This window comes from Scleropages formosus, chromosome 4, assembly GCF_900964775.1.
Source record: "Scleropages formosus chromosome 4, fSclFor1.1, whole genome shotgun sequence".
Lineage (NCBI taxonomy): Eukaryota > Metazoa > Chordata > Actinopteri > Osteoglossiformes > Osteoglossidae > Scleropages > Scleropages formosus.
In genome coordinates, this window is record NC_041809.1 from 13,667,074 (window position 1) to 13,693,622 (window position 26,549).

Here is a 26,549-nt window from a genome sequence, read left to right on the forward strand (position 1 = left end):
GTCCAGAGCAGCTGGCGCCTCATCCTTGGGGCATTCTCCACGGCGTAGGGCGTCCAGTACCGCCCGTCGGGGGTCAATACTGTCGCGCCCCTGTTGGCTGACCCATCAGTGATACCTGGTGCCACTTAGGGAAAACTGCTGATAAAAGGCAGCCCTGGAAGCTCTCACATTGCAGAACCTCTACAAAGAGCAACTGTTGCCTTCCTTCGAGTGCGTTTTCCCTAGTCTCTGTTTTTCTGGATTTCCTGACCTGTGCCTGTTTCCCGACTACAAGTATTGTGTTTTTCTGAGAACGTTTACAGATCGCCTGTCCTTTTGACTACTCCTTCGCCTGCTCCTTTAAACATTAAAAAACCGGAACCTGAGCTCTGCATTTGTGTCCGCTCTATCTGTGCCTCCAAGCCGACATAAATATAAATTCAAAGGTTCACACTGAAGTTCAAAGATTTTTGTTTCTCAACCTCTAACAAATACGGACTTACGTCACTATGTATAAAAACAAAGATTTTGTTAAATAATAAAAAAAAAAAAAAAAAGCCCAAACCTAACAAGGTGAAAGGGCTGTATACTGAGGCATTCTAATGTGCTGGAACACTTAAGTCCTTCTTTCCGCAGTCTTATATATACAGTTGGCTTGCTTGTAACCTGGTTGATTCCTGGCAATGAGAGTTCTTGCAGAGGCGAAGTTATTAGAAAGTCAGCATCCATATGAAAAGAATAACAGAGGAGACCAGTGTTCATCAATGCAGTCTTGATGATATTAAGGGCCAGAGTTCTGTCTTTCAAGTAATTCTATGTGTTTTCTTTTTCTGCTAAAATAAGATAGTCTGGATTGTTTTTACAGCTAGTGTAAGGGTGACTTTGAGCGCATTTCTGTCTCTGTAATAACAAGGGCTGGCAGACTTCTGAATGATCTCAGGTGTCAGTGTTAAGAACAAGTGCTACTTCCATATTCTGTTCCTGCAATTCTGATAAGATTGGATGATTGTGTGAAAGGTACTTTTAAAGTGTTTCTTCCTCGCCTCTCATCCTAACCCTATCTATGGCCCACTTTACCTTTTTCCAAACTGATTTTTGTTCTTTCTGAATTTTTATACTTGGCTGTTTGAAGTGCCCACTGTACCTGCAGTGAAACATCTGAGACACTCCAGTTGCACTGAGAAGCTCTTCTGTTTGTCTCTGCTGGCTGACAGGCATTTTTCACAGTATCAGCCACATTATGCAATGCAGAAACGCTCACACATTTCCCAGCTCAGAAAACTAGCAACCTTCAAGGGTCCAACACATCCCTGGGAGGTGCTTACATGATGGTCAGCCAGAATACTCTTGTTGTCATCATCCGTATTGAAACAATGATGATTATGTCCCACAAATGTGCAACACTCTGTTGGCAGTCAACAAGTGCACTACTGTGTAAGATACCGTGAGCACCTTTACAGCATTTCTTGATGGAAACTTGAGCACTGACAAATGGTCTCAGATGGCCTGTCATTATTGGATGTGGAGGATAATAGCTATAAAACTTGCAACCCTGTGCCCTTGCATCCCCGTTCAGTGGTTTGTGGAAGACACCCCTTTGATTCCTTCACTGTATGGGAGACAGAGTAAAATTGCTGTTGTCTCAAGATGTGTAGTATTTTGCTGTTGCCTTGTTTTGAATGGTTTTACATACAAGATTGTTAACCTTATTTTTAAACTTGAAACTCCAGCATACACTGGCCATTTTTCTTTTTGTGCCTTCCCCGTTTTGTGGAACAGCGGGTGCCTTTTGTACTAGGAATTGTTTTCAGGCATCTTCAGGGTCCCAGGGGGTTCTGAGAGCTGTGTGTGGTACATCAACAGTTGTACCCAGTGAATTACTGGATCTGTTTACACAGAGCTTAGTCCAAGCAGAAGCAGTTTTTTTTTTTTTTTTGTTAAAATGATAATCTATTGTAGTATAGTAGCAGTTTAGTAAAATAAGTTATTAAAAGTTACTTTCATGAGTTATAAATTGAAAAAAAGACATGTAGTAATTATTGTAATATACAAACAAAATTAAAATGAATATTAAAAAATATCTCTACTGTGAGAATGGTCCATTCTGGTTTCACTTGTGGAGGGAGTAATGCCAGGAAGGCATGTAGGCCTGCATCTGAGCTGGCAAATTTAAATTACGTCTGTTGATTTAATTGCTCCTCCGTGAACCGTCACCTTACCGTGGTGGAGGGGTTTGAGTGCCTGAATGAGTCCAGGAGCTATGTTGTCTGGGGCTATATGCCCCTGGTAGGGTCTCCCATCGCAGACAGGTCCTGGATGACAGACGAGACAAAGCGCGGTTCAAAAACCCCTTATGACGGAAAAATCAAGGCTTTCGTTTACCCCGCCCGGTATGGGGTCACCGGGGCCCCACCCTGGAGCCAGGCCTGGGGGGGGGGGCTCGCATGCGAGCGCCTGGTGGCCACGTCTATGCCCACGGGGCCTGGCCGGGCTCAGCCCGAAGCCATGACGTGGAGCCGCTCTTCAGTGGGCTCACCACCTGCCGAAGAGACAGTAAGGGGCCGGTGCATTGTGATTTGGGCGGTGGTCGGGGCCGAGTGCCCGGCCGACCCAAACCTCGGGCGCCAACTCTGGTTTTTGGGACTTGGAATGTCACCTCACTGGCGGGGAAGGAGCCTGAGCTGGTGCGGGAAGTCGAGAGATACCGTCTAGATATAGTCGGGCTCACTTCCACTCACAGCTTGGGTTCTGGAACCACTCTCCTCGATCGGGGGTGGACTCTCCACTATTCTGGCGTTGCCCAAGGTGAGAGGCGGCGGGCTGGTGTGGGCTTATTAATAGCCCCCCAGTTCAGCCGCCATGTGTTGGAGTCTACCCCGGTGAATGAGAGGGTCGTCTCCCTACGCCTTCGGGTCAGGGAACGGTCTCTCACTGTCGTTTGTGCTTATGCGCCTAGCGGCAGTGTAGAGTACCCAGCCTTTTTAGAGTCCCTGGGGGGCGTGCTGGAAAGCGCTCCCACTGGGGACTCTGTCGTTCTACTGGGGGACTTTAACGCCCACGTGGGCAGCGACAGTGATACCTGGAGGGGCGTGATTGGGAGGAACGGCCTCCCTGATCTGAACCCGAGCGGTGAGTTGTTATTGGATTTCTGTGCTAGTCGCGGTTTATCCATAACGAACACCATGTTCATGCATAAGGGTGTCCATCAGTGCACTTGGCACCAGGACACCCTAGGTCGGAGGTCGATGATCGACTTTGTAGTCGTTTCTTCTGACCTTCGGCCATATGTTTTGGACACTCGGGTGAAGAGAGGGGCTGAGCTGTCAACTGATCACCACCTGGTGATGAGTTAGATTCGATGGCAGGGGAAAAAGCTGGACAGACCTGGCAGGCCCAAACGCATAGTGAGGGTCTGTTGGGAACGTTTGGCGGAGGCCCCTGTCAGAGAGGTCTTCAACTCCCACCTCCGACAGAGCTTCAACCAGGTCCCGAGGGAGGTGGGGGACATTGAGTCTGAATGGACTATGTTCCGCGCCTCCATTGTCGGGGCGGCGGTTCGGGGCTGCGGCCATAAGGTCTCCGGCGCCTGTTGCGGCGGCAATCCCCGAACACGGTGGTGGACACCGGAAGTAAGGGATGCCGTCAAGCTGAAGAAGGAGTTCTATCGGGCCTGGCTGGCTCATGGGACTCCTGAAGCAGCTGACAGGTACCGACGGGCCAAACGGAGCGCGGCCCTGGCAGTCGCCGCGGCAAAAACTCGGGCTTGGGAGGAGTTCGGTGAGGCCATGGAGGAAGACTTTCGGTCGGCCTCAAAGAGATTCTGCCAAACCGTCCAGCGACTCAGAGGGGGGAAGCGGTGTTCCACGAACACTGTTTACAGTGGAAGTGGTGCGCTGCTGACCTCAGCTGAGGATGTTCTCGGGCAGTGGAAGGAGTACTTTGAGGATCTCCTCAATCCCTCCGACACGCCTTCCGTAGAGGAAGCGGAGGCTGGGGACTTGGAGGGGGACTCGTCCATTACCCTGGCTGAAGTTGCTGAGGTAGTCAAAAAACTCCTCGGTGGCAAGGCTCCGGGGGTGGATGAGATCCGCCCCGAGTTTCTCAAGTCTCTGGATGTTGTGGGGCTGTCTTGGCTGACACGCCTCTGCAGCATCGCGTGGAGTTCGGGAACGGTGCCTCTGGACTGGCAGACCGGGGTGGTGGTCCCTCTTTTTAAGAAGGGGGACCGGAGATTGTGTTCCAACTACAGGGGGATCACACTCCTTAGCCTCCCTGGGAAAGTCTATGCTAGGGTACTGGAAAGGAGAATCCGACCGATAGTCGAACCTCGGATTCAGGAGGAGCAATGCGGTTTTCGCCCTGGCCGTGGAACACTGGACCAGCTCTATACCCTCACTAGGGTGCTGGAGGGTTCGTGAGAGTTTGCCCAACCAGTCCACATGTGTTTTGTGGACCTGGAGAAGGCATTCGACCGTGTCCCTTGTGGCATCCTGTGGGGGGTACTTCGGGATTATGGGGTTCGGGGCTCGTTGCTACGGGCTGTTCGTTCCCTGTATGACCGGAGTAGGAGCTTGGTTCGCATTGCCGGCAGTAAGTCAGACCTGTTCCCGGTGCATGTTGGACTCCACCAGGGCTGCCCTTTGTCACTGATTCTGTTCATTATCTTTATGGACAGAATTTCTAGGTGCAGTCAGGGAACGGAGGGTGTCTGTTTTGGTGGCCGCGAGATCTCGTCTCTGCTTTTTGCGGATGATGTGGTCCTGTTGGCTTCATCAAGTCAAGACTTGCAGCGTGCACTGGGGAGGTTTGCAGCCGAGTGCGAAGCGGCGGGGATGAGAATCAGCACCTCCAAATCCGAGGCCATGGTTCTCAGTCGGAAAAAGGTGGATTGCCCCCTCCGGGTTAGGGGGGAGTTGCTCCCTCAAGTGGAGGAGTTTAAGTATCTCGGGGTCTTGTTCACGAGTGAGGGCAAAATGGAGCGGCAGGTCGACAGACGGATCGGTGCGGCGTCCGCAGTAATGCGGTCATTGTACCGGTCTGTTGTGGTGAAGAGGGAGCTGAGTCGTAAGGCGAAGCTCTCAATTTACCGGTCGATCTACGTTCCTACCCTCACCTATGGTCATGAACTCTGGATCATGACCGAAAGAATGAGATCGCGGATACAAGCGGCAGAAATGAGTTTCCTCCGCAGAGTGGCTGGGCGCACCCTTAGGGATAGGGTGAGGAGCTCAGCCACCCGGGAGGAGCTCGGAGTAGAGCCGCTGCTCCTCTGCATCGAGAGGAGCCAGTTGAGGTGGCTCGGGCATCTGTTCCGGATGCCTCCTGGACGCCTCCCTGGGGAGGTGTTCCGGGCTTGTCCCACTGGGAGGAGGCCTCGGGGCAGACCCAGGACACGTTGGAGAGACTATGTCTCCCGGCTGGCCTGGGAACGCCTTGGGGTTCCCCCAGAGGAACTGGAGGAGGTGTGCGGGGAGAGGGAAGTCTGGAGGACTCTGCTCGGACTGCTGCCCCCGCGACCCGGCCCCGGATAAAGCGGAGGAAGATGGATGGATGGATGGATGGATGATTTAATTGACGCTTTTCTATAGAGCAACTTATATTGTAAGGCTACCTGCAGTTATATAATCATTTATACCCCTTACCTACCTTACTACCCACAAACATCTATGACTCGATGAAGGTGACATTTTTAGACACAATGCCTTTCGGCTAGCAGGAACAAATTATCCTCTGTGTCACATGCAAAGCAGCTAAACAAATTAAGCACATAAATGTAGTCATTGATTGGCTAAGACTTTTTTTAACCACAAAAGGTTCCACTTTAAACTCTACTTACTGATTTTGGGGCATGTCTTTAGTCTGAGACGCTCTGGATTTGATACTTTGTTTTTCAATAGAAAAAAATCTGTGTAAAAATGTGCATATTTCTTTATATGTAAACCTGATTTATACCTATGATGCACCATATACAAATGAAAATAAACAGATTATTCAAGGAAGCAAGGTTTGTGCTTCATGCCTTATTCTTTGTGTGCTACAAAGTGTGGCATAGACATAAACCTTCCCTGTTCCCGTTTACATGTAATCTTGTGGCCACAAATAAGTCCTTTAAAAATAAATAACCTACATCAGTGTCAACTAGTAAGCCACAAAATTATAGGTGCACCACATCACTTAGACTTATAGTAGTGACTGAGCACAACTTACTTACACAACTTTAAGGACAATTGATATTAACAAGATTTTAGTAATTAATAATGCAGTTTTAATCATGTTGTTACTTTTAAATAGCATCTCTTGTCAACTGAAGTCATAGCATACTGTATACATTTGCAGCACAGCTTTGACTGAAGGAATGCAGAAATATATGCACATAGTTTCATTAGTTGGAACAAAATTGAAGAAAAGATGGGAGTGCAAACTCAAGTCTACCAAAAGACATTTCTATTTTTTAGCGCAGACAAGTTTATTCAGACACATGAAAATAAATCATGGGTTTATATTACAACAGTTTTTAAAGTAAAACTGTGTCTCTTTGTAGGTATGTTTTATTTGTCATACATTGTAGCAGTAACAATGGAAGTATCTTTACATTTCTATTTATTTAATGCAGTCATCTGGAAATGGCATTATTGAGTGTGCATGCTTTTCATTCTAGAACATTATATCATAACTGGAAAACTGAAGGCGCAGCTGCCCTGTCTGATTTTGGGAATTAAGCATAACCTTTAAAAACCAAACACTTTCATTTCAGAGTAAAATTAATCCAGTCAATGTCACCCCTGTAATCCGAGCTGTTGATCAAGATCGAAATATACAACCCCCATCAGATCGGCCTGGAATTCTTTTCTCCATCCTCACTGGTAGGTACCTGTCAAGCTTGCTGCCTCTTGTAATAAGTCTCGACTCTCAACTCAGCTGTGTAAAGGAACAAGTCATGGTGAAAGCAGCATTAAATGAGTAATCCTGTTCAAGTATTGTACAATGCCAGGGGTTAGTCAGATGCATTGACAGCCCTCACAACCACAGTAGCATGACCTTCTGTAGAGAGGTTTCAAGCAGGTCGACACAAATCGATACAACTTGATAACACTTCGAACACTTATTATAAAATACAAGCCGCAAATCAAATATTCTGCAGCTTCATTTTATTGACCTTTTATCACTGCCTGCGTTTAAGTTCACATTATATATTCGGCTGTTGCAGTGGTTCTCAACCTTTTTGGATGACGTACTCATCAAGGAGTCAGCCAGGTGCTCAGGAACTCAATATGTGTATACATGCTGAAAAATCCTATTATTTAAGTGTACATTTTTTCAGTCCAAACTTTTATACAAATAGCAAAGAAAATTTCAGTGATTTTGCAACTAATAAGTAAATATTTTATTAAAAATTAACTAATTTAAAATGTGCCATATTGGACATAGCCCCTGAGGTACCCTCTTTTGTACCTTGCGGTTTACTTATCCCTAGTTAAGAATCACTGGACTATCAGATAGACACAGATTGACTAAACTGTTTTTCTTTCAATTTTAGGTCAACCACTGACATATATAGAATACTTTGTGCTAAATCAGACAACAGCTGAAATGAGGCTTCTGAAACCAATCAACAGGGATCTGTATCAAACATTTGACTTGGTGATCAAGGTAACTATGCAAATTTATATTCCGAATTCAAATTAACTGGTTTCATAGTGTTACTCTGTTTATAAGCCTAAATGCAAATTTAAACGGTTTGTTGAACAATTTTTTGGTCAGTAAATATATATAAATACAGTGTTTATTATCTCAAATCCATAAGTTATTTATCTAGCTGCATTAGAAATTTTTTTTGTGTAGATTCTGCTGTAAAATCTGCCAGAGGGAAATGTGGTATTCCAGACAGCTGTGACAAGAGATGATATGACATGATGTGATAAGACTTGAAAGGTATATATTTTAGGTGATGAATGGCCAGGCATCTGTATGGATAAACCAGTCATACCTAGTGATAGCCATGATAACTGCTGAAGTGTTTTTTTATGCCCTCTCCAAAGAACTGAGACTTTGAAAATAATCTGACTCTTAACAGTAAAAGGGATTAAGATTGTTAAAATAATCAAAATACACAAACACACATGCACACACTCACAGACTGGAACCACTTGTTCCGAGAGGGGTCACAGCAATCAGGAGCCTAACCCAGCAACACAGGGTGCAGGGCTGGAGGGGGAGGGGACACACCCAGGATGGGATGCCAGTCTGTCACGAGGTACCCCAAGCAGGACTCAAACCCTAGACCCACCAGTGAGCAGGCACAGGCCAAATCTGCTGCACCACAGCATCCCCTCTTGCACCTTTACAGACATTTTGAAATATGCATCACCCATTCAACAATTATTTGACTTCTTGTAAAGAGAAGAAACCTCTCATACTTTATCTGCTCTAAAACAAGTCTTTATTGATTCTTTGTCTTTTTCTTCTATTTAATTTTTATTGATTTAATCTGTCTAATGATTATATAATTATTTATTTCAAGTAATCCAATTACATGTGCTCTGTAAAGTAGGGCATTTATTTTATTCACTTTATTCACAGTGTTTTCCTCCTTTCTTTCTTTCTAGGCAGAGCAAGACAATGGACACCCCCTACCTGCCTTTGCTAGTTTGCACATTGAGGTTCTCGATGAAAATAATCAGGCCCCGTACTTTCAAGTGTCTACTTATCAAGGCTTCATTAGTGAATCTGCAGCAGTGGGCACCACCATCTCTAGCAACGCCAATTTCACTGCTCCCCTCAGCATCATCGCTCTGGATAATGACATTGAGGAGGTACAAATGTCCAGTTTTGTCAGGCAATACTAAGGTTCTGGTTCCAGAAATCACTTCTAGTCAGTGCGAAGACAGTTAGGCACACACAGAGACACAGACACACGTTGTCTGAAGCTGCTTGTCCTGAGTGGGGTCATGGTGAGCCATAGCCCAACCTGGCGATGCAGGGCGCAGGACTCGGGGGGAGGGGACACATCCAGGGCAGGATGCCAGTCTGCCACAGGGCACTCCAAGCAGGACTTGAGCCCCAGACCCACTGGAGGGGAGGGCCTGGCCAAACCCACTGCACCACAGCACCCCCCTCTTGTTTGTTTTTCTTGAGGAAATATTTATATTTTGGCTGAACAGTCAGAAAGAAGGAAATACATACCATCTATATTGCTACAGAATAGATGACTGTAATGAATTAACTTTTATATAGCGTCCTTTAAATTGTCCTTGTGTTATATCCAAGTAGAGACTACGTAGGATCATTTCAAGTGCACTTCTGTGTTCATTATTACCTATCTAAAGTAAAGTTTAAAGGAGAAGTGCACTTTGCTTCTCATTTTCAATATAAATGTAGCTATTTCTAGTTGTTCTAGTCTAATTTATTACATTTAGTTGTAGTAACTGCACATGTCGGCTGCATTGTAGCCATCTGTTTATTCACTTCCTCCCTTTGAAATCAGTGGTAAAAGATACAATTTCATTCTGCTGTCTGACTGTGTAACCTGAACAATGAAGAACACCTCATAGTTGCTTAAATTTCTACTATTACTGTTTTATAAATCATTACTAAATCAGTAGTACATCATTTTCACAATGATAACCATTTTCATAAATTGTAATTTGAGTTTTCCCTTCGAAATTTTTTAATCCACTTTGATTAGAATTATCACGATTAGCAATGGTATAGCAAGTAGTATATAAATCTGTATCTAATTTCCATTTTTTTTCCCATAGTAAAGTTATGGGTAGATTTTCTGCTGCTGTTATGAAACACAACTATTTTTTGAAGATAATCTTCCAAATTTTTAATGTCTTTCAACAATGTGACTTCTGTCTTTTGTCTCCTTTAGCTGGCACAAAATGCTACACCTGTAGGTATAAGGGATTAGAAATTAGCTGTGTGAAGGTGTCATCCTTTCTTCTTTGTGATTTTATATTTTGTTCTATTAATGTCTTGCCACAAAATTACAGGATATCTATCTATCTATCTGCTTGTTTGTTTTCATGAATATATGTCAAATGTTAAATTGCAAGCATATTTCATGGTTTCTTTTTTCTATAAACAGTAATACCATATTTAGGATTTGATATGAAGAGTGCAATGCTCAGCTTTGGAAAGTGCACTGCTGTGTTGATGTATCAAAAAATGGCCATTGCTTACAGGGGTGGATGAAATATTAGAAAAGCTACATTAAAAACAGTTACAGTTACATGAGTGAGTCACTGAGTCAATGCAAAATATCAGTATGTCTGAAATGTCAAGAGGTTTAACTAGCAGTTTAATTAGAATTTTCACATAATTTGTAAAGGAACACAGTATATCCACATCTTTAAGTATTTCATAACACAGGTCTGCAGGTCTAGTTCTGACAGCCAGTGTTAAACTCTGCAAAGTTTTGGCAGTACACAGCAAACAAGGAAAAACTGTGTGATTAAAGAGGAGCAGTGATTCAGAGTCAAAGGTAACCAACAAGGATAGACTGTCACTGGAGAGAATAGTCACTAAATACAGCAAAACCATCATCTTGAAATAGTCACAGAAATGAACTGATGCTTGTAACCCAATAGTGACAAAACAAAAAATTAATTGTGAATTTTAGCACAAAAATTCATAACCTGTAGGAATGTGCACAAAGGCCCGAATACTCTTTTAGTTTTTTATTCTATCCGGATGGGTTAATCAAAGGATTCCCTCTTGCCACAGTTTTCTGGCAATTGTTATGGTGTCGGATCTGTAATGCTATGGGCAAGCCATCTTATGGCAGTCATTGGGTCTAATGAACGCTCTGCATGGTTTTTCAATAGGCAAGAACAATACAATATTATGTGACTACATGTATCCTGTGGTGACAACACACCTTAGAATGTCTCCAAATTTCAACACGATGAAGTTACAGTAAACACTGGTAACACTCAGTAGTGCTTTAATGAACACTAATAAAAATGTAAAATTTTCTGCATCCTCTAGAATCAATCTGTCATGAATTAGTTAGTTGTATATGTATACATTTTGTAATTTTTTTCCCTTTTTTTTTTGCCTTCATTTTTCTTGATTTTTAAACCTTATTAATTCATTTTTAATTTATATTTTTGGAAGTGCACTGGATTATAAGTTCAAATGCTACAAAGTTTGAACCTCTCTGGCAGCTGTAGCAGAAGGTGCTGAGCTGACAACATGGACAGTTTATGGTCATAGTATTTAGCATTTTTAAATATTGTCTTCCACTGACTTAGAGGGACAATATGTAAGGAAAAAAAAACAATATTTGAAATTACACTTGTTTGTAACATGATTAATGTTGCATGGTCAGAATTTTCACTGTTCTGTATAATGCTTACTCTAGCCTTGAAGGCAAGGCAGGACTTTGCCAACAGTGCAAACTTTCATATAAAAGCTCCTTATTAAATTTAGCTATAAAACAAAAGAGCAAACAAAACAATTTGATGGGATTCTTTAGATTTTATTTATGATTAGCCTGCCTTTATTTCAATGGCATGCACTTGTAATCTTGGAAGCTTTCTTTTCCCTGCAGAAGCATTGAATCTTTTGGGTGGAGACAAGAGCATGATTTCCTTTTGAATCCAGACTGCAATGCACAGTGTAACTGGTTTTTCCTCTATGTTTTGCTTTAAGACAAAAGATCCCATGTTAAAGATTTCCTTGAATAACTACAATACAGTCTTCAGAATCACACTTTCTGGAATCATACGCTACTTGACCCTATTGGCACCTGTGGACAGGGAGGTACAGATGTCCTATACATTTACGGTAAGAACCTCCAGTTCTTCCAGTATTTTCTGTTTCTCTTATGTTTGTTTTCTTCGCTTTTTATCCTGAAGAGCAGTTCAAGGTTCTCATTATTCACACAAAAGAAACATTATTGAAAAGTCATTTTTGGCATCTTGTGAAGGAAATCTCAGTTTTTTGCCCTTGACAAACTCAGTGGGCCCTTTTTGATGAATTCACAACCGGATATCTGGAAAGTGCTTGTGAAAAAGCATAGTAGAACACTAATAGGGACCAGTTTAGAGTTACTGTGATGAACAGAAGGACATATTTGTGATGTTATTCTCATACTTGTTTTCTGAGATTCTTTTTCCATCGGACATGAGGTCATAAAATGTGTAGAAATCTATCTATAGAGTACATGCACATAATGTATATTAGAAACAAGTTTCTCTCTCTCTTTCTCTTTCTGTATCTTTTCCTTTCTCTGTAGCAGCTGTATTGCAATGCTGCCAACATTAGTGCTTCTCTCTTCACTCACTCATTACCTTCACTCTTATGCACATGATGTTACACCAGCTATTACTATATATGGTATAGCATATCCATTTTTTCCCCCCAAAGCTGAGCTTTGTTCTTTAGTTGCAGAGGGCATTTTTACCCACCAATAACATGTTTTAGTAATGTTGAAGAAAGTTTTAAATCTAACTTCTATATAAGTTTACATGAGGTTGCTTACCACAAGCACTAACACAAAACTTCTTTGACTTTCTTGGGTATTAATGATTTTTATTACTTAAATTTAAAGGCATACCCAAGTTCATCTTTAGTTTTGGGAATCTAAAGTAATGTTCCAAAGACCTGAAAATCACATTATATATTATTCATTTTTGCTCTGTAAGCTCGTTGCTTTATATATACTGCAGTGTTCTGTGACTGTACCGCTTATAAAATGTATTTCACAGATGTTAAAATAATTATTTCTTTACATTTGTATTTTTCTACAAAGATGGTGGCCTCTGATGGAGTCCAGGAAAGCACTGCAGTGAGAGTTAACATCATAGTGGTTGATGCTAACGATAACACTCCCATATTTGCTAACGTCTCCTACAGTGTCAGTGTTTACACCAACATGAAACCTGGGGATCCAGTATTACAGGTAATGAATAATTTACATCTAGTCTTCTAAAGCAGTCCTCTGCTAATTAATGCAGCCTCTAATTCCTTCACTGAATTAGCCAAGTCCTTTATTAATGATCTGTCTCTGAAAATGAGAGGTTTTATAAAAAGTTTAGTTTGGATTAATGTTCTACAGGATATTTTATATATTTGATTTGGATCATTCGGGAGATGTCAAAGATATCCCTTGTTATATAATTTGAACATAACCATCATCTACCATGCTTGAAAAATCAATATGCAAAAATCAGTAATTTCATATATGTCAACTGATGTGTTTAGTCTCACCTATAACTGACTTGTAATATATTGATGGTGCAAGTCAAATAATTAATTAATGTGCCCGATCTCCAGACAAGCAGTAAAATTTTACTGTACTAGCCATACATTGAATTTTTTATGCAGAGACTGGGCATATAAGAAAATGTGGGTACAGTTAATATACATTGGTATATTAACTGTACCTACATTTTGTTATATGCCCAGATAGGTATCGGGTACATTTGATTTTTTAATTAATTTTATCTGTAAATTTATTATTTGATATTGATGCTGAATAATAATAATAATAATAATAATAATAATAATAATAATAATTATTATTATTATTATTATTATTGTTGTTGTTGTTGTTGTTGTTGTTGTTCTATGATGGAGGTAATTTTCAATTTGGATGCAACATACAATTTAATAATGTACAGTATTGTATTGTATGTACAGTGGAGATATACCTATTGTACTTTGACATGTCACTGAGCTGTAAATCATTTACAAATTTAAAAAGGATGTATTGGACAAATAACAAATTTTCTTTGCGGTCAGGTCACAGCTCGTGATGCAGATGAAGGCCTTAATGGACTGATAACATATGAGGTCCTGGCTGGCCATCAGGGAGACTTCAAAATTGATAACCATTCTGGCTTGATCACCATAGCTCCTGGGGTCAGGCTTACTGTGGGCCACTCCTACACGCTTACCATCAAGGCATCAGACAATGCACCTGAGCCACAGAAAAGGTGAATCAGTTAGGAGTCAAATGATGCTGATTGAGCTCAGACGGCTTGGTGAGACAGTCACTTTAATTTCAAGGATGGTTTGCATGAAAATTTGTTTTCACCTTTACCCCAGTGTTAGTATAGCTGCTGACAGACATTACATATGGTTTGAACAGTCTCACAAGTGGCAGCAAGTAGTCTAGGAGTTTAGAACAAACATATTCAACCTAACAATTTAAAACTCCTGAATATCACAGGAGGGACATCTTATCGCTAAACAAGGTACTAAAATTGTCATGTCAAGCTGTATAAATATATAAATTCATAGGCCAAGTGGCAAAATCCTCTATTTATAGAGATTACATTTAATGATATTACTAAATGTAGCATTACACTTGTTTCAAATGTAAATAAAATGCTATTTAGAATAACTTCCTAACAATTCTTGGTGTCCCATTTAGTCTACCTCTTGTAGTTTTTTATCCATTTTATATAAAACTTGTGTTATATCTTCATGTGCAAATGGACAATATCCTCTTCCGTTGTGTTGTTAATGTCAGAAAGGACAATGCATGGACCTTGTGTTTGAGTAATCACAGAATGACACCACTAAATGATACTTTTTTGTTAAGGTTTTTATCTGTCATAAAACCCTTGTCATATTTAGACAAGGGTTTCATGAAAGATAGTAAGCTTGGACTTCACTGTTCTGCATTTGAGATTTTCAGGTTGAATTATGTTGTGTCACACACTGACAGCGCACACTTTAAAAGACTTTGCAAAACTGTGCACTGACTGTTCCTCAGTAGCTGTAATAAATAACAGAACTCCTCATCCAAATGCCCTCTTCTTGATTGTCTTGTTCTCTTAGTGCTCCTTTTACTACTTCTCAAATTCTCAGCTCAGAAAAGAAAAACAAGATTTAATAAAGATAATTTGTCACCAAAATACTTCACATCAGAGACAATTTGTAAACGTCTGACACAATTGAATCTCCACAGCTAAGGAAGTCCATTAAAACTGCTTTATATGACCTGGATAAATGCCTTTATTCAATGTCGTTGTTTAAGTGTTTATGAGATATGTATAAAATGAAAACACAAGGAGTCTCTAAGAAAAATGTTAGATTTTCAAGGTTTTGCAATCCACTTCACAAAGGTTTTTCTTACTGCTTTTTGTATTTATCACTTCAGAAGAAGTTTTGTCGTTATGACGGATTGATTTCTCCTGTGTCACTGCAATGATATGTTTTAATTGCAGGAGCTCTATCACCACAGTCTACATTGAAGTTCTTCCACCCAACAACCAGAGCCCACCCCTCTTCCCTCTCTTCATATACAACTTAGAAGTCACTGAGGCTATGAGGATTGGGGCCATTCTGCTCAACTTGCAGGTGAGCAAGCAGCCAAGGCCACCAGGCTATTTGTTGATGGCTGGTTTTAGGCATCTCAAAGCAGCAAGATCTTTGAAAATTACATAAATTGTATTGTTGACTAAGATGAATAAATTGGCATCAAAAAGGATGCATACACTAACCTTGGTCTTAGTAATTCTCATTAACTGCATTCCTAGTCTTAGCTTTTGTGAAAGGGGAAAATGTTTGATTGGTAACAATAATTTGGTATGGTGTATTGAATCAGTCATCCATCCCTTCCATTGAGGACATAGATTCGCATATATATGGTCATATTTACATTTTGTTGATGTATCAAGTTAAGTATTGTCAAGTGATTCTTTTTATGAAGCTTAAAAATTTTACACAGTAGAATGTATCTTTGACAGTGCAGTGTCATGTATAAACATACAGTATCATTTAATTGCAATATATTTTTTACTTACACACTAATATGACATATAGAAAATATATAATTATTAAGCAGAAATACTTTTACATACATATACATTTACATATTTACATAAAGTATAAGAAAGCCAATATCAAGCTCACATATGTGGAAAACCGGTGTAATATGTGTCTTTTTCTTTTTTTGCAGGCAACAGACCGGGAAAGGGATCCCATCACCTACCGTATCATAAGTGGTGATCCTGAAAATGTTTTTAATCTTTCAAGAATGTAAGCTATTTTATTATTTTTCAATGTAAATTAGCAGAATTTACAGATGCTTCTCCAAATCACACATCAAACAGTTTGAAAGAGGATAAGTATGAGGTGATGGTCTTAAAAATTTTATGTTTTTTGGTTTATTTACAAATAGGTGTACAGAATACATTCACAGAGCATCTAAAGCTACTCAGATATTAGCCATTTTGTGCTTTCTAGAAGGTCACCAATTAGCACCGTGGATAGTCTATCTGTTTTTAGATGTGAAAGACAGAAAGACAGACAAATCCCATCTCTTGCTGTTGTATCCTGAAGTATGGTACCTGCATACTCTTTGTAAAAACACACACACACACACACACACACACACACACACACACACAGAGTCTGAAACTGCTTGTCCCGAGTGGGGTCGCGGCAACCCGGAGCCTAACCCGGCAGCACAGGGCGCAAGGCTGGAGGGGAAGGGGACACACCCAGGACAGGATTCCAGTCCGCCACAAGGCACCCCAGGCAGGACTCGAACCCCAGACCCACCACAAAGCAGGACCTAGCCAAACCCACTGCTCCACCGCACCCCCCTACTTTGTAAAAATGATATTTCAGTAATTTCAAATTGTTTGAATTTGGTGTTGTGTTCTATGTAATCACTGCTTGGACGTGTTTCCATATTAATTGATTTTTTTTCTTCTTCAATATGACTTCAATTTCTGTATGTCTTTGAACATTCCATGATTAATTAAGGCTGAATAAGATTATGTGAATTACTTTAAATGGACTTTGAAAGACCTGTTCTGCAGCAAAGACCCAGGCAGAAGCATTTTTTAAGGTTAAGGGGTGGGCTTTTGTGTCTTGTTACATACAGTCCAGGACTGCTTCTTCTGGAGAAACCCCTCGACAGGGAAACCACCGACCAGTACACCTTGATTGTCACTGCTTCAGATGGCCACCCTGATGGGGTAAAGACATCTTGTTATGGTTCCCATCAATGTCTTTCTTGCATCACATGACTGCAGTAGAGCAGGGCTGGAGAGAGCCAGCTCATCTGATTTAATATGCTCTTCTTTAGTTTATTTTATTTGCATTTCATAATGTTAAACAACCACATGTTCAGTTAATTTCTTGCCAATAAATATATTGATGATATAAAGTCATGACTTTTAACCTTTTATCACAACACATTTTCTATTCTTATGAAAATGTAAGCATCAATGTAATTTGTTTCACACTGCTAAAAATCAAAAAGTTTGGGGGTTCCTTGTAAGATCAGGCTGCAATAGATATTAGAAATAAATTTCCCCACTCCCCCCTTTTTGCGGGCGGTCTTACTCCTTCAAGCTCGGGTCCTCTACCAGAGGCCTGGGAGCTTGAGGGTTCTGCGCAGTATCTTAGCTGTTCCTAAGACCGCGCTCTTCTGGACAGAGATCTCGAATGTTGTTCCCGGGATCTGCTGGAGCCACTCTCCCAGCTTAGGGGTCACAGCCCCAAGTGTTCCGATAACCACAGGGACCACTGTTGCCTTCACCTTCCACATCTTTTCTAGCTCCTCTCTTAGTCCTTGGTATTTCTCAAGCTTCTCATGTTCTTTCTTTCTGATGTTGCCATCGCTTGGGATGGCGACATCTATCACTACGCCTTTCTTCCTCTGTTTGTCCACCACTACTATGTCCGGTTGGTTAGCCGTTACCAGTTTGTCAGTCTGGATCTGGAAGTACCACAGGATCTTAGCTTGGTCATTCTCGACCACCCTTGAGGGTATATCCCACTTTGATCTTGGGACTTCCAGCCCATACTCGGCACAGATGTTCCTGTACACTATGCCAGCCACTTGGTTATGGCGTTCCATGTATGCCTTGCCTGCTAGCATCTTACACCCTGCTGTTATGTGCTGGATTGTCTCAGGGGCATCTTTGCACAGCCTGCACCTGGGGTCCTGCCTGGTGTGGTAGACCCCAGCCTCTATTGATCTTGTACTTAGAGCTTGTTCCTGTGCTGCTATGATTAGTGGCTCTGTGCTGTCTTTCAGTCCAGCTTTGTCCAGCCACTGGTATGATTTTTCGATATCAGCCACTTCTTCAATCTGCCGGTGGTACATACTGTGTAGGGGTTTGTCCTTCCATGATGGTTCCTGTTCATCATGCCTTTCTGAAGTTCTGATAGCTGGCTAACTTCCCTTCATGCTGCCTTGATCTTGGCCTCTAGCCTTCTTTTCCATGGAGGATACTGCTTCTTATGCTTGGTATTCATCTTGTATCCAAGCATCTCAAGGATCACTGTTGCTGTGTTGTACATCAGCTGGTTGGTCTCAGTAGGGATTGTTCGTAGTACTGCATTCACATCTTCTAGTAAACTTTCAGTAGGTACTTCACTTGGTCTTGTGAATCAGCCACAGGGGCTCCAGGTGTCCTCAAACTTGGGTCTTCTGCCAGAGGCCTCGGAGTTTGAGGGTTCTGTGCAGTATCTTAGCTGTTCCTAGAAATGCTCTCTTCTAGACAGAGACTTCAGATGTTGTTCCTGGAATCCTCTGGAGCCACTCTCCCAGTTTGGGGATCACAGCCCCGAGTGCTCTTATTACCACTGGGACCACTCTGGACTTCACCTTCCACATCTCTTCCAATTCTTCCTTCAGCCGTTGATACTTCTCATTTTCTTATGCTCCTTCTTTCTGATATTGCTGTCACTTGGGATTGCTACATCTATCATGATTTCCCTCTTCTCCTTGTCGACCACCACTATGTCTGGTTGGTTGGCCAGCAACTGCTTGTCAGTCTGGAACTTGAAGTCCCACAAGACTTTAGTTCTGCTGTTTTTAACCACCTTTGATAGTGTCTCCCATTTGGACTTGGGGATTTCCAGTCTGTATTCTGCACAGATGTTCCTGTACACTGTCCCAGCCACTTGGTTATGCCTCTCAGTGCACGCTGTCCCAGCTTGCATTTTACACCCTGCAACTATGTGCTGGACTTTTTCAGGGGCATTTTTGCACAGCCTGCACCTTGGGTCCTACCTGCTATGGTAGACCCCAGCCTCTATGGATCCGGTGCTTAGAGCCTGTTCTTGTGCTGCCATGATCAGAGCCTCTGTGCTGTCCATCAGACCAGACTTTTCCAGCCACTGGTAGGATTTCTGGATGTTAGCTATTCTCTCTATCTGTCGATGAGCTTGGTCTTCCATGACATCTCCTCTTCTTCCTCATCACCCTCTGTCTTCTACTGCCTGAGGTACTCATTTAACAGTTTGTCCTGGGGGGGACATATTCCTGATGTACTCTTGGATGCTCCTTGTTTCATCCCGAATAGTGGCTCTGACACTCACTAACCCTTAGCCCCCCTCTTTTTGCTTATTGTCTCAGGGTGCTGGACTTTGGGTGGAACTCTCCGTGCATTGTGAGGAGTTTTCGTGTCTTGACATCTGTGGCAACTGTTTACTCCTGTGGCCAACTTATTATTCCAGCTGGGTATCTAATGACTCGTAGGGCATACATGTTGAAGGCTTGGATCTTATTCCTACCGTTGACCTGGCTTCTCAGGACTTGCCTTACTCTCAGGAGGTATTTGTTGTAGCTGACCTCCTTGCTGCCTTGTTGTGGTTTCCATTGACCTGTGGGATACCCAGGTACTTGTAGCTGTCCTGTATATCTGCAATTCTTCCTTCTGGTAAATCCACTCCTTCAGTTCTGATCACTTTCTGTCTTCTTGCTACCATTCAACCGCACTTATCCAGTCCAAATGACATCCCGCTGTCATCGCTGTGTATCCGGGTGAGGTGGGTCAGTGAATCGATGTCTTTTTCACTCCTGGCATACAGCTTTATGTCATCCATGTAGAGGAGGTGACTTATAGTTACTCCACTTCTGAACTTGTATCCATATCCATTCTTTGAGATGACCTGACTGAGGGTGTTCAGGCCTATGCAGAACAGCAGCGGGGGCAGTTAATGACCTTGGTATATGCCACACTTGATGGTCACTTGTGCGATGGTCTTGGAGTTTGCTTGTAGTATTGTTATATATATCTCAGAAGGAATGGAACATATTTTAATGACTGCCAAGTCAGTACTGTATGAGAAATGAAAGGTAAGTGCATTCATACTGGTTTGAGATGTTACATTCTCAGTTGATTGTTTATGTGTAACTTTCAAAATCTTTTACATTGATTTCAAGCCCTTCTATTCATTATGTATCATTCTGTATGTTAAATTGAAATGCTAAGGTGAAATATTTGCTTTTTCAGAGAATTACACTATGCATCCGTTAAAGTTGGGCTAGTTATACAAATTTGCAGGGACACAAATATTCAGTTTTTATTCCATTTTATAAAGAGAAAACATTTTATTTTGAATCCACACCCACTCTCATCATAAAAGGAATCTTGGGTACGTGAAAGTGGTGGCATGTGGTGTCATACAATGTGAGAAATTTGCAAGATGTATACTCCCATTACAAGGTTAGTGATTATATGAACTTCCACCTGTCCAGATTCCGAGAATATATCCCACTCATCCCAGTGCAACTCCTTGAGTGTCAAAATTTAAAAAAAAAAAAAAAAATGCTTCAAACCTGGCAGCAGTATTGTGTTTAGGGACATTCCCTGTCAATCTAAAGGTTAAGGGCACCACATATACCACTATTATCACTTTTCTCTTAACAGGAAGTCCCCATATATGATATCAGCAGAACTGAATGGAAATGGAAAAACTGTCCCTGTTTCATACTTCAAATGATCACATAAGGTGTATTTTTTTTTTTTTTTTTTTAATTTCTTAAATAGTATGTAAGTGGGCCTTTACTGGTTTTATCTGTACCGTTGAATGTATACATTTCAATGCACAACACTGAGTGAAATGTTGCATAGAAATGTATATGATGTTACACGTTGCAGTGTAGGAGCATCCTGCTTAAACCAAGTTTATTGTGGGCCTCCACACAGCCTTTGTGGGGAATTTATGCAGTCTCTTTCCCTGACAAATCCTAAAATTTGAATTGAATCCATAATTTAATCCGAATCCCCTTTAACTGGCTCTGCTCTCAAAGTTGTTCTTCCTTTTCTCCCTGAAATGAAATGTGCTGCTCTGTTTTGCTGTCAAACAAAACAAATGTCAGATAATACCCAAGTAATACCCATGTCCACAACCAACATCGCCTCCCCTACCTTTTAACTAGTTCATGTGTTGCCATCATTTTTAGAAAACAGTAGGACCAATGAGAAATGGATTTGTGTACTAGCATGTTATTGGTGGGACTAGGAATGGGGAGGTGGAAGTTAAGCCATTTCCGTCAATGCCATGATTTCTTCCGGAAACAGGAGGCGGACTCAATTGCGGAGCACACCGGAGTTGGCGGGGTAAGACAGAAACCGTGGTCGGGGACAGGCGTGGGTCTTCTTACGGCAAATGTCGTTTAATGGGCAATCCAGAATCGTAGTCGTAGAATTCAGTCGAGAGGTCGAAACACGAAAACACGGATCAAAACCACAGGAAGGAAGGGGTCATGGGAGAGGGAGTCGGTCTGTGGACTGGGGACGAGGATGAGGATGAGAGCAAGGAGCAGGTTGACACAAGCACGGGCGTTGGTTGGGTCGGCGAATCAAGGTTCCGCGTCCTTCTCGGTTAGTCTTTTCCTTTTATCTTGCTCGGTCCAGGTGCATCCGATTATCGCGATGGCATGGGCGTGGCAGTCAAACTGTCTAATCAAGATATTTAGTCAAGGAGACATGAGGAATCAATGGAAAACTTTCAGGTTACCTGTGCCAGGTGACTTTAGCCTCAGGTTAGTACCTCTGGAATGTACAGATGGGCTGAAATGATCAGTAATTACAGCATGATTACTTTAGCTGTGGGTACCCATCTTCAGATATCAGATCATGTAACTACATGTACATGATTCTTCATGTAATATTCCATTGATGTTACATTTAAGGTCCCTTGCTGCTAATAGCTACATTTACATTTATTCCCTTTGCAGACACTTTTCTCCAAAGCAACTTACAATGGATACTATTTAGTGTTACCAGCCCACACACCTTGGTCACCAAGGTGGTTTACACTGCTAGATACACTACCTACAATGGGTCACTAATCTATACATCAGTGGAACTCACAAACTATGGGGGATCCTGAACAGCATGTCTTTGGACTGTGGGAGGAAACCGGAGCACACCCATACAGACACAGGGAGAACATACAAACTCCACACAGACTGAGCAGGGATCGAATCCAAGTCCTCTCACACCACCCAGGTGCTATGAGACAGCTACGCTGTGCCACCGTGCCCCCCAGCTAATAGCAAAAACAGTTTATGTACAATAAGTTTTGAGTGTGAAGACCTCAAATGTTATTTCAGTTATTTTTAACTGATAAGCATGTATGTTCCTTTTTCAAAATATTTATTTTCATGAGAGTTATACAAGGGATATATTATTTTTTCTCACTATTAAATTTTTTGGGGATGCGGTGGCGCAGTGGGTTGGACCGCAGTCCTGCTCTTTGGTGGGTCTGGGGTTCAAGTCCCGCTTGGGGTGCCTTGCGACGGACTGGCGTCCCGTCCTGGGTGTGTCCCCTTCCCCCTCCGGCCTTACGCCCTGTGTTGCCGGGTAGGCTCCGGTTTCCCGTGACCCCGTGAGGGACAAGCGGCTCTGCAGATGTGTGTGTGTGTGTGTGTGTGTGTGTGTGTGTATTAAATTTTTCATAATAGTATCACTACTCGCAGGGATAATACCCTTCCTGGCCAGAGGAGGCGCCACTCGGTGCCGCTAGTCCAGACCCATGCACCTGTTCATAGTCTCGTAGTTGCTGAGGTATAAAAGGAGCAAGCAGCGGATGATAGACTGCAGATTCTTAATCAGCATTTTCCAGTGTACTCTCTTTGCGATCAGTAGTTCCCTGTTTTCTCAGTTTGTTCCATAGGTGTTTACGTTCCAGTCCCGAGTGCCCATCCTGTCTACCCCTGCCTCTTGTCCTCCAGTCCTGGCCCAGAGTTCCAGTTTGGTATTTTGTCATGCCTCTGTGTTCAAGTCCTACTCACAGATTCACGTTTTACTTTTCACCTTTGCACAAATTCACTGTGTGTCTCTTTGTCCTGCGTTCCATTGTTTCACCTTCACTAGTACTTTACAGTTTGTACTGTGAACTTCTAAAACTACTCAGCACGTGAGGTCATTTTACTTTTCGTCCGTATTCAGACCTAACAGCAACACGCGTCTGTGTTGGACTCCCGTTCAGACACTACAGAAGAATTTTCCTTCTAACATGACCTCAGCAGTGTTGTGTGAGCTTGCGGAGATGGTGGAGGCGAACGTAAATTTTCTCACTGTGTGCCAAAACACACTTCTCTGTATCACCGATTCCTTGTTAGTGTTACCACAACGGATACGCCCCAGACTCCGTTTTCCCAGTGTCAGTCCAATAGGTCTACAGCTGTGCATGGAAGCACCCCTCATTCCCCAACGCTGAACATCAGGCTACCCAGTGTGACAGAGAGCAAGCAAAAATATGCAGTCTTGGTGCCACAAACAACGTCTGACAGAAGAAGAGAGAAGGCACCATTTCTAGCGGAATCTGTCTTTATACTGTGGAGCTGCAGACCACCTTCAGGTCTCCTGTTCGGTGCGACCATCCGGTGGATCCTGACGACCCAGCCTACTCATGAGTGGTGTCTCTTACAGTGCCTCTCAGTCATTATTGTCAGCTACATTGTCATGGGGCTCGCAGACGCGTGAAGTGAAAGCTCTGGTGGACAGTGGTACCACTGGGAACTTCATAGATAGTGATATCGCTGCATCTTAGGGTTTACCCTCTACGCTGTGCTCGAAAGCCTTAGCTATTAGCACTATAGATGGGGGACCAATTGGGTCCGGGCATATGGAACCCCACACAGGACCTGTCACTCTGCAGGTGGGGCTGTCCCAAACAGAACAGATCTGGTTTTTTTTTTGGTCAAATGCCCCTTCAACCCCATTGTTCTAGGATATCCATGGTTAGTCACCCATGACCCTGTTATTTCTTGGAGTACCAGTGAGCTGCTTTCTTGGGGAAAGCAGTGTACTGAAAACATTCTGAATGTGCCTTGTAGTGCCACATCCATAGAGAGTTCTAATGCAAATATACCCCTGCAGATTCCGGGGGAGTATGCAGACCTAGCGGAGGTGTTTAGCAAACTCAAGGCTGCTGAATTGCCTCCTCATAGACCTTGGGATTGCGCTATAGATCTTCTGCCTGGCACGACACCCCCTAGTTGAAGAGTATATCCTCTCTCCCAACCAGAACATGAGGCTATGGAGGCTTATATACCTGAGGTGCTGGAAGCAGGGATACTCCGTCCATCTACTTCACGGCATCCACTGGATTTTTCTTTGTAGAAACAAAAGATGGGGGAGGGTTGCGCCCTTGTATAGACTATCAGGGACTAAATGCGATTACTGTTGAGTATCCTCACCCCTTACCCCTTAACACCTCTGCCCTTGAACAGGTTGCCAGAGCAAAGATATTCACAAAACTGGACCTCAGGAGCGTATACAATTGGTCCATATTCGGGAGGGGGATGAGTGGAAGACTGGTTTTAACACCACCCTGGGCCATTATGAGTATCTGGTCATGCTTTTTGGCCTGGCCTCCTCAGTATTCCAGGCATTTGTTAATGAATCACTCTGAGAGATGATTAATTGATCGGCGTTGGTTTGTTTAGACGACATCCTGATCTTTTCTCAGTCTTATGAGGAGCATGTAGCACAAGTAAGGGAGGTTTTACAAAAGCTGGCAGCACATAAGCTGTACAAGAAGTGAGAGAAGTACCAGTTCCATATGGAATCTGTGGACTTCCTGGGTTTCATCCTTACATCCAATGGGGTTACTATGGACCCAAAGACAGTCTTGGCAGTCCTGTTGTGGCCACAGCCGAAGACCGAAAAAGACCTGCAAAGGTTTCTAGGGTTTGCAAATTTCTACAGGCACTTCATTAGGAACTTTAGTTCCATTGCAGTCCCTTTGACAGTGCAGTTACAAGGAGCACCCAGGCAACTGACCTGGACTCCTGACGCTATTCAGGCTTTTGAAGACCTAAAGAAGCGTTTTACCTCTGCCCCAATCTTGACGTACCCTGGCCCCAAGTTGCCATTTATTGTAGAAGTTGATGCATCAGAATTTGGGGTAGAGGTAGTGCTCTTGCAGCGCCTGGGGAATCCCCTTAAGCTCTATCCATGTGCCTATTTTTCACACAAATTGACACCCATGGAAAGGAATTATGATGTGGGAAACAGGAAGCTCTTAGCCATGAAGTTAGCCTTAGAAGAATGGAGGCATTGGTTAGAGGGTGCCACTCACCCGTTTCTAGTGTTGACCCACCATAGGAACCTGGAGTATCTACAGAAGGCAAAGAGGCTCAACTCCAGACAGGCACGGTGGGCCATGTTCTTCACCAGGTTCCGCTTTATGGTAACTTATCGCCCTGGCTCCAAGAACGGCAAGGCTGATGCTCTTTCCTGGTTGTTCGAGGTTTTGCCTAGACTCTTGCCACCGGACACTATCCTGTCACTGCTGTAGTTTGTAGCTCCCATCCGTTTGGTTTTGTTGGATGACATCAAAGCAGCCCAACTCCAGGAACCTGGTCCCAGTGAGCAGCCACAAGACAAGGAATATGCCCCTTCCACCGTCCAGTCCAAGCTTTGGCACTGGGCCCATGATGGTCCCAGTGCAGAGCACCTTGGAATTAACCAAACATTTAAGCTCCTCTCAGAACGATTCTGGTGGCCATCTATGAAGCAGGACATAAGAGACTTCATCCTTGCTTGTCCTATGTGTGCCCAGGCTAAGGTTCCACAACAGCTTCCGGCAGGGCTCCTTGAACTGCTGCCAGTTCCAAATCGCCCATGGTCCCATATAGCAGTTCTCTTCATTACTGACCTTCCTAGTTCTGATGGGAACACCACCACACTGGTGGTGATCAATCGCTTTTCTAAAGCTTGTCGACTTGTCCCATTGAAAGGTTTGCCCCCAGCCCTGGAGACCGCGGAATTGTTGTTTCCACATGTCTTTTGGTTGTACAGCATACCACAGGATGTCGTTTCAGACAGGGGACCTCACTTTACCTCGAGAGTCTGGAAGGCTTTCTTTTCCCGCTTTGGAGTCTCAGTCTGCCTCTCCTCCGGCTATCATGCACAATCAAGTGGGCAAGTGGAGCACTTCAACTAGGAGATTGGGCACATTACCTGTGGAGCTACTGTAGCCAGAACCAAACCGACTGGAACAGATTCCTCCCCTGGGCAGAGTATGCCCAAAACTCCCTGGTCCATTCATCTACTAACCTAACCCCTTTCCAGTGCATGCTAGGTTACCAACCTCCATTGTTCCCATGGATGGCAGAAACCAGCGAGGTGCCAGCTGTGGACGACTGGTACAAGTGGAGTGAATTGTTGTGGGAGTCTGCACATGTCCAACTCCAGGAGACGGTGTCCTCCCAAAAAAGAGAAGGCAGACAAAATATGCAGGACAGTGTTGTACCAACTGGGGCAAAGAGCGTGGCTGTCTATGCAGGACGTCAAATTGCATCTGCCCTCAAGGAAACTAACCCCCCATTTCATCGGCCCATTCAA

General features: G+C 43.0%; 1 protein-coding gene across 1 annotated transcript in view; it reads left to right on the forward strand.

The window, feature by feature from the left end:
• LOC108932723 (protocadherin-15-like) overlaps nucleotides 1-26,549 on the forward strand; it is a 173,402-nt gene that overhangs the window by 83,109 nt on the left and 63,744 nt on the right. The window contains exons 12-20 of the mRNA XM_029250860.1: nucleotides 6,734-6,842; nucleotides 7,517-7,629; nucleotides 8,586-8,792; nucleotides 11,638-11,772; nucleotides 12,740-12,889; nucleotides 13,732-13,925; nucleotides 15,165-15,297; nucleotides 15,899-15,978; nucleotides 16,832-16,925. Of these exons, the coding sequence (XP_029106693.1) occupies nucleotides 6,734-6,842; nucleotides 7,517-7,629; nucleotides 8,586-8,792; nucleotides 11,638-11,772; nucleotides 12,740-12,889; nucleotides 13,732-13,925; nucleotides 15,165-15,297; nucleotides 15,899-15,978; nucleotides 16,832-16,925 (1,215 nt within the window). The remainder of the gene's footprint in view (nucleotides 1-6,733; nucleotides 6,843-7,516; nucleotides 7,630-8,585; nucleotides 8,793-11,637; nucleotides 11,773-12,739; nucleotides 12,890-13,731; nucleotides 13,926-15,164; nucleotides 15,298-15,898; nucleotides 15,979-16,831; nucleotides 16,926-26,549) is intronic.